Source organism: Talpa europaea (assembly GCF_964194135.1).
Source record: "Talpa europaea genome assembly, chromosome: 5".
Lineage (NCBI taxonomy): Eukaryota > Metazoa > Chordata > Mammalia > Eulipotyphla > Talpidae > Talpa > Talpa europaea.
In genome coordinates, this window is record NC_140071.1 from 122,322,721 (window position 1) to 122,331,658 (window position 8,938).

At 43.0% G+C, this 8,938-nt stretch overlaps 1 protein-coding gene across 1 annotated transcript in view; it reads right to left on the reverse strand.

Annotated features, from left to right (window-relative positions):
• The window catches only part of WDR19 (WD repeat domain 19), a gene marked incomplete at its 3' end in the record, with an annotated part of 60,034 nt that extends 52,554 nt beyond the window's left edge, over window positions 1–7,480 (reverse strand). Inside the window, exons 1-4 of the mRNA XM_084233378.1 lie at window positions 7,439–7,480; window positions 4,803–4,894; window positions 4,427–4,492; window positions 1,934–2,059 (exon numbers count right to left, since the gene is read on the reverse strand). Of these exons, the coding sequence (XP_084089504.1) occupies window positions 1,934–2,059; window positions 4,427–4,492; window positions 4,803–4,894; window positions 7,439–7,444 (290 nt within the window). The 5' untranslated portion in view covers window positions 7,445–7,480. The remainder of the gene's footprint in view (window positions 1–1,933; window positions 2,060–4,426; window positions 4,493–4,802; window positions 4,895–7,438) is intronic.
• Window positions 7,481–8,938: the final 1,458 nt, after the last annotated feature.

The following is an 8,938-nucleotide window of genomic DNA, read 5'->3' on the forward strand; positions in this document are numbered from 1 at the left end:
GCAGTGGGCAGATAATTCCATCTGTGGATGCAGGCCTGGTGTGTCTCTTTGGAGGGTCACGGTGAGGTATGGTTCTCTTCTCCATGATACCTTGCTTCTTGTGTTCAATTATTCCTTGGTAAATTAGCTGAAGAATTAAAGTCTAATCTTGCGGCACGTGTGTGACCCCTTCCTAGCCACTTGCAGGCCACGGGATGCCACGAGGGAGATATAGCTCCCCCTTAAAATGTTATCTTCCACAACAGAAACTGGGACAGATACACAAATACAAAAAACTGATGGGGCTGGGGGAGAGGAGAGATGGGGAGTGAAGAGGAGTGTGGGTAGGTGTGTGGTGGCAGCAGCAAGAAATTTAAATTATGCCCCTTTTCACGTAGGGATGAGATTGGGGCTTAGAGTTGAAGCAGTTTGTTGAAGGTCAAAATTGCAGAGTCTTTCTTAAAATTACTGACATATTTTCCTTTTCCATATGGCAAAATGGTTCTCCTTTAGCAGAGATCTGTAATTTATTCTGTCTGCCCAGGATTTTTTCCACTTGGGAACAGCCCCACCCTTACCCTACCTGTAGGATTATCAATCCCACACCCTCCTGACTCCACGAGAGGCCTTTGGAGGAACTGCGCATACAGCGGCATGCTTTCTGTCATAACTTGTTGTGAAGAATGATATTCAGCTAACAGCTGCCATTGACAGAGTCTGATTGAGGATGAAGCCAATACAGAGAAGGAAGACCCCAGAGGTGGAGAAAGACAGTGTTGGCTGAGTCACTGGAAGCCCTGTATACCCAGCCCTGGCTGCCACCAGATTTAGCCATCTATGTCTTGTCTCATTTTAGTTCCATCAAAAGCAACTTCTTAACAAGCTATTTATATTTTGCAACTATAATAATTTTATTCTAAATGAATTGGGCAAAATCAACAGTATTATATATAATAAAGAACCTTTTCTTCTGTAAGAAAATTACTCAAGGGTCTCCCTGGTGGCCTAGGGGTTAAGTCTCAGCACTGTCACCATGAGGGACTGAGTTGGAGCCCAGGCCAGGGAGCAACCCACATGGCACGGCAGACCTCTCCTGTGTCTCGCCCACTGCTCCTCTCAGCAGTGTATTTCAGTAGATCTGCCTGTTCTGCTTCCCACTCTGTCTCTGATGAGTCCTCTTACCCCCTGCATCTCTGCCCTGTACCCCAGTTCTTGTATGTACACAGAAAAAAAAATCTTAAAAAAATTACCCATCAGTGCACCATAAAATAGAACTATTATTAGCATCAAGCCTACAAATAATCATGTTTCGAAGTGAAGATTTTTTTAAAAAAATATTTATTTATACAAGAACCAGGGTACAGGTCAGATGCGTGGGAGGGTGAAAGGATTCACCAGAGACAGAGTGGAGAACAGAACAGGCAGACTGACGAAATACACTGCTGAGGGGAGCAGCAGGTGAGACAGGAGAGGTCTGCTGTGCCATGTGGGACCCTCGCTGGCTGGCCGGGATCGAACCGCGCTGCAGAGGCTGTGGACAGCTTCACAGCGCGGCGCTCAACCACCTGTGCCAGAGGAGGCCCTCGAAGTGAAGATTTAAAAAAAAAAAAGTTATCGGGCCTCCCTGGTGGCGCAGCGGTTGAGCGCTGGGTTGCGAAGCTGCCCGCGGCCTCTGCGGCGCCGGTTCAATCCCCGGCTGCTCCCCGGCCACCGGAGGAGGGTCCCACATGGCGCGCAGACCTCTCCTGCCGCCCGCTGCTCCCCTCAGCAGTGTCCTTCGGTCCTTCTGCCTGCTCTGCTCCCCGCTCTGGCTCTGGTGAATTCTCTCACCCTCCCGCGCTTCTCACTGTACCCAGTGCATGTATAAACAAACAAACAAACAAACAAATAAATAAAACATGCCTCTATTAAAAAATAAATTTAAAAAAAAATTAAAAAAAAAAGTTATCCTTACCTCATGCCACTGTCTAACTGGCTGGTTTTATTTGCGTTGGCATCCCAGAGATAAATCCAACTAGATTTCTCAGCAATCACTGCTAGGATATCTCCATCTTTATCCCAATCCATTGCAACACAGTTACTTTTAAGAAAGAGAGCAGAACATCACTATACACTTTTTTTAAAGAAGGGAAAAGAAATTTTAATTTTAATTAATTTTAATTCCCCCCACCACCCAAGCCAAGCCTCTGACACTAAGCTGATCTCCCCCTTATAATGTTATCTTCCACAACAGAAACTGGGACAGATACACAAGTATAGACCAAGGATGGTGGGTGGGAAAGGAGGGATGGGGAATGAAAAGGGGTGGGGGTAGGTGTATGGGGCAGCAAGAAATTTAAATTTATATATTCACCTATTTATGAATTTGGTTTATAATAAAACCATGTCATCTATTTTGAGAGCATAAAATTTCTAGAGTGAGAAATACCACTATTTATTGCTTGGATAATATGAACCTCAATTTTTTGTTGAAGGGTGGAAAAAATTTAAATTCTATTTTAAATACCATTGCCTATACTATGTTAAATATAGTTACACTTAAGCGGATTTTCTGGAATCTTATAAATAACCTAACCTTTGGTAAACATACTAATCTAGCACGTCTACAAATGAAACATCTGGAATCAGATGTTGATTAAGCTTTGATTAAATTATTTCAGAGTAACAGAGATAAGGTACTGGTAAGAAATGACGCTAAACCTAGATAAGCTGAGATCAAGGCTCTATTTCCAATATTTCTTACTATAAAATTATTCTAAGTCTTTATTATATAATTTAAAAACTTCCTTGAAGATTGAGCTTTTCTTCTCTGATGCTATTTTTCATTGAGATTTCTTGGGTATTGGCTAAGTCATATTCAGACTTACATTTAAAACAGTTGGGAGGGGCTTCCCTGGTGGCGCAGGGGTTAAGCATCGCACTATGAAGCAATCCGCAGCCTCTGAGCACAAGTTCCATCCCTGGCCGGCCAGGGAACTACCTATATGGCGTAGCAGACCTCTCCTGACTCACTTGCTGCTCCCCTCAGCAGTGCATTTCAATCTGGCTGTTCTGTTCTCTACTCTGTCTCTGGTGAATCCTCTCACCCCCTGCATCTCTGGCCTGTACCCCAGCTCTTGTATGCATAAATAAATCTTTTTTTTTAAAAGATTATTTATTTATTTATTTATACAAGCACTGGGCACAGTCAGAAGCGTGGGAGGGTGAGAGAATTCACCAGAGCCAGAGCAGGGAGCAGAGCAGGCAGAAGGAACGAAGTACACTGCTGAGGGGTGCAGCGGGCGGCAGGAGAGGTCTGCACCCATGTGGGACCCTCCTCCGGTGGCCGGGGAGCAGCCGGGGATCGAACCGGCACTGCAGAAACTGTGGGCAGCTTCGCAACCCAGCGCTCAGCGCTCAACCGCTGCGCCACCAGGGAGGCCCATAAATAAATCTTAAAAAAAAAACCAAAAAAACAAAAAAACAGCTGGGAACTAAAAAATAAGAAACCCAGCTGAGAACCATCTCAATTGTTTTTTTTTTTTCTTCAAATTGTCAAACTATGTTTTATCTTAATATATAATAGCATTTTAATCATCTGGATGATTAAAATCTATGTCAGTTGAATTCAAATATAAATATAGTTGAATAAGACCATTACAGAACCAGGAGAGATGACACAGAAATCATGCAAAAAGGCTCATGCAATTTACTCAAAATTTCACTTAACTTTTTTCAGACATAATTATAACTACCTTGACCTGTTCCATGGAATATAAAACCAGAAGCAACAATTAAAGAGAGCAGTGGGAATGCCAAAATGGTGGCATAGGCAGGCAGGGGCAGAGTAGGAGGAGGGAAAGGTGGTTAGTGCCTGAGAGAAATAAAACAATCTGATTTGTGATAGGAAAGGGAAGGCAGACATGCATTTAAAAAGCATGGCAGCATAAAACCACTTAGGTTAGGGGCTCTATACACTTTAGACTATCCGTAAAGTATCTTGTAAAGGTAATGATTACACCAAATCATTAAAAATGCTTCAATTATGCTTAGTATAATCTAGAATGATTTCCAGAAAATGAATTAAGTATTTGTCTTTTAAGATATAGAAAGTTAACAAATCTCCAGTGATTAGAGAATTACTACGAAAATACAGGCTTATCTTGTCTGCCTCTATACATTTAAGGCTTGCTTATAATTAAATAAGCATTCTTTCATATAGGCTGATTTAAAATATTGTTTTAAATCGTTTCTATGAATACATGGGTGTGTATAATATAAACCCTAACTCATACCATTAAAACATTTCATTCATTTATGGTATAAAAAAGCCAAATCCCTTTGCAAATGGAGAAAGTGAAAGAGGAGATACAGGTCATATGTAGCAGTTATAAAATTCTAGTTGAGTATAGTTTTAAGGCAGTAATTTTTTTATCTTTTAGGTATCAAAGCCTGAAAAAGTACTTACCCAGGCAAGTTAATTTCACTTCTTTTTTGACCATGGCGATCAAAGATTTTCACAATATGATCAGCTCTAAAAGCAATTAGAACACAGAACTGTGATTTAAATGTTTCCTTTCATTTATCTTTCTATGAGCTTGAGGTGGCACAGACTGCCATCCAAGTGATCTCAGTGTCGCTCATGATAGTCTCATAATTTGTCTCTGGAAAGTCATTACCAGTAAAACAGTTTTCTGAACTGCGATCTTAGTGGCAATGAATGTACTCCCTTTCCCACTATCCAGCCACCACAGGAGAACTTCCACTGCCCAGACCTGTGCTTACAGAGCCTCCGACCCTTTGGAGTGAGGGTGATTTACTTCAAACTTTCATTGGCTTCTTACCCTGTTACTGCAAGGTAGTTTCCTGATGTTTTTTGCCAAGAAAACTGAATTGGTGCGCCAAGCCAATCCTTGTCTAGCAGTGAGAAAACACGCTAAAAAAAAAAAAACAAAAAACACACACACATCAATTTTTATATTTTTAAATACTTAAAAAACCTTTTTAATTAAAAAATTTTTAAACAAATTTTGTATTTTATCTTTTCATATTTTCAAAATATTTAATTATGGATCAGCCATAAAAAACATCAGAATATGATCATGAAATAGGTTTCAGAATAGTAAAGGCCGTTAGAGTTTATCTAAAAGAATTCAATCACAGGGTCTCCCTGGTGGCACAAGGGGTTAAGCACTGCACTATGAAGCAATCTGCAGCCTCTGTAGCACGAGTTCGATCCCCCCGCCAGCCAGGGAGCAACCCACATGGTGCAGCAGACCTCTCCTGACTTGCCCGTTGCTCCCCTCAGCAGTGTATTTCAGTCAGTCTGCCTGTTCTGTTCCCTACTCTGTCTCTGGTGAATCCTCTCACCACCCCCACTCCCCCGCTGCCCTGCATCTCTGGCCTGTACCCCAGCTCTTATATGCATAAATAAATCTTTTTAAAAAAATTCAACAAAATAAAATGACTAGTCAATAAACCAACCAAACAGCCACAAACTGGTAAGGATGGACAGCAATATACAGGAGCTCATTTACATAAAGCTTTTTTTTGCTTTTGAATATTAATTTTCTAAAAATACACAAATTTAGTGTCTTATGTTGAAGATTATTTAGCTACTATCAGTTGCATAGATTTTTTGGGGGGATTAAATGTAACAAAATTGCTATGTAAACGATCTTACGATAGAAATATATCACAGAAATACAAAATATCTACACTTCCTTATCTTCCTTTACCCATTAACTATGTTTACTTCATCATTAAATGTTTAATTTGGCAATGGTGCGCCGTATGACTGAAAAATTGTTTTTTTACTTAGACAATCTTGGAACTGTGGTGTTCAACATGCAAGTCAAACCATGAAATTTTATTGAGGGCTTGAAATTTAGATAGAAAAGAACATAAACTCGCTGATAATTTTTTATACCAATCACGTGTTGGAATAATATTCTGATGTACAGGGTAAAAAGGTTAATTTCACCTTTTTAAGAATTTTAATGTGGCTACTCTAAATTTTAAATTACATTGGCTTGTATTATATTTATATCAAACAGTGCTGCTCTATAACAGCTCAGAACAGTTTGAAAGAAAAATTTAGGCTTTAATATTAGAATAAATTACAGATAAGATGCTCAATGTAGGCGTCATTAGAAACTACTTCAGGTGGCTTAAATTTGAATGGAAACAAAACCCTTCCAAAGCTCAAAATTAAACACCAACAAGCAAGTGTTAAAGAGATATCACCTGTACTGAAAACAGGCGTGCTTTAATCACAGCTGTATCAAGTTTTGTGAGAAGACATCCTTGGAAAAGAAAAAAAAAAACACAGGAAGAATACAAAAGCCTTTTTTCCCCCCCCTTTCTTCAATTTTCTGACCAAATTGCCCTGTAATTCCTTCAGGCAAATAAGGGATCCTTATACTTGAATTCTGCTGACTTTTGTATACTTGAATTTTTCAAACCTTCTCTGGCTTACATGATTTTTCTTCAGTGGAGTCTGCACAGATGCTCCACGTACAGGTGCAGTGCAAAAGTGTGAGCTTCACAACCAAGGCTTACATTTTGCTTTTTGCTCTAGGGCTTAGAGCAAATCGCATCAATTGCTCCAAGCACATAATTTTCCACTGTAAATCAGGAGTGATAATATCCCCTCATTTCTGATAGTTCATAAACAAAAGCGCTTTAATGACTACAGGTCTGGCCATTCCAACTTCTATACTACTAATTGCCAGGAGGAAGAGTTAGGACGGATAAAAAAAATTTAAAAATCGAGTTTCCCGTGTCTGATTTCAGGGCAGGGGGTACTGCCAAGGTAAAGCAGAAGGGTGACAGAGCGAAGCCAGGGGCCCGGGAGTGGAGCCCGCGAGACGCCCGCGCCTAGACCTGCAGAGGATGGAGTTCTCTGGGCGTGAGACCTGCAGGTTTTCCTGTGGCTACTGTACATCCACCACCAGGTGATCTACCAGTCACAGGTAACATTTGAAACTATTCTTTCGGAGACTTTTCACTCTTTTTAGGGGGCTCAGCAGTTGGCGAGGCTTGCCGGGGTGTTAGCCGCGGGGCTTGCAGGGGGGGTAGCTGCAAGAAGTGAGGCGGCTCGTGAAACCCCACTTTCACCGCACCCTCCAGATGCGTCCACACAATCCGCTCTTTCCGCGGGGGGAATTCGGGGTCTCTCGGGATCAATCTGCTCTGGCCTGGCCGCCGCGGGGCTCCCTCCGCCCGCAGCGCCACAACCACGTCCGCGGGCCCAGAGCTGAGGGGCCTCCGTCCCGCCGTCTGTTTCTCTTCTTTCTGTCCCCGCCTTCCTTCAACTCCGCGCCTGCTCTCCGCTCCCCGGGGCGCCCCGCAGCGCTCCCCGCCCGCCCACACTAGGGGCGAGGGAGCGGGGCGCCCAGAGGGACTCCGAGTCGCCAGAGAACAGAGTCAGTGGCCGCGGCTTCCAGCCCCCCGCCCCCGGGGCTTGTAAGTTATTTACCTTCATCTCCAGGCTCGAGCGGCCGCGCGATCTAGCAAGTGCGCAGGCGCTCCGGGTCCTCGCTAAGAAGGCTGCGGCGTTCTCGTCACCCTGGAAACCGCGCCGCCAGCGACCAATCAGCGAGCTCCAGCTGAAGGGCGGGACCCGGCGGGGCCCTCGGTGGGGGACGGCGGGAGGCGCGGCCTGAGTCACGTGAGGCCGGCGGCGGGCCGGGCTCCCGGAAGTTGAGCGCTGGGAGGCTGTGCCTGGACTCGCAGGTCGCGCTCTGATTGGATGATATTGGGACGCCCTGCCCCGAGAAGGCGGGCTCTATGAGCCCCAAAAGGCGCCTGTGTTAACTTCAACTTCACCCCACCCGCCGCTAAGAAGTCGGGGAGGGGTGGGGAAGGGATGGAGGGATTAGGGTCAAAATTAGGGGAGTGGGAATTGCATGGGGACTATAAACAAGATGGGAATGCATACATTGTGCAAGAATGAAAAATGATGTAAAAATATATAAAATAAAATTTTAACAGTCAGTGGTGCCCTGAGGGCTGCTAGAGAAGTTGATGGGATAAAAGGCGTTGAATGTTGTATAAAAAGGGAACATGGCTCTTAGGGCAAATATTCAGAGGGCTTAGAAGAACTTCTCTATCATCTCTTTTCCAGGTTTCTCGGCTAGAAGGGATGAAGTGTGGAAGGTATTTTAAAGGACTTAACAAACCAAGTAATTGGGTCTGTTAAAATCAAAACCACACGAGTTAGCCTTGAACATTCCTTGAACAGACAAACCCACTTGTCTTAGTTTGCAAGACAAGCTGACTTGGGTTATTTCTTGTTCATGCCTCTGGAGCGCATAACAAAATTTAAGCTTTCTGAAGGTTGCTATGAGGCAGCCACTGATCAATCATTATTTAAATAAGAGAATTCTAATATTATAATCAGTTACTGTGAATAGTCAGTGCCTTCACATAAGCTGCTTTATAACAATATACCCATGAGTTTCATATTTCAAGTGCTCCCAGTTTGCAAACTGTCTCTCTAATGTGTGTTAACAATTTCTTTTTACTATTTTGGTGATTCATTGACTTTGTTATTTCTGAAAAAATTGATAGTTCTCATTGCTGCTCCTCAGGTTTGGATCTGGCAGCTTTCCCCATGTATTATGCACTGCCACAGTGTGTGTGTGGCATTTAGAATATGAAAGTGCATCTTTTGCCCGTGTCTGAATACGTTGTAACAATTCATTTCCCCTTTCCTTTTCAACATAATATGTGTCTCTTAACATGTTTATATGTGTGAACCTTTTGTGTTGTAAATGATGTAACTCTCTTATGGACTGCATGGTATAATAGCAAATTGAACTTGGACATAAACTCCCAGTTTAAACCGAGTTCATGGCACTTACTGGTTCTCTGTCCGTGGCCAAAAGACCTCCTCTGAATCTCTTCTCCCAAGTCTGAAGTGGTCTAGTACCAGCAAACACAGAGTAGAAGTCCCGGAGCCCGCGGGGGATTTTTC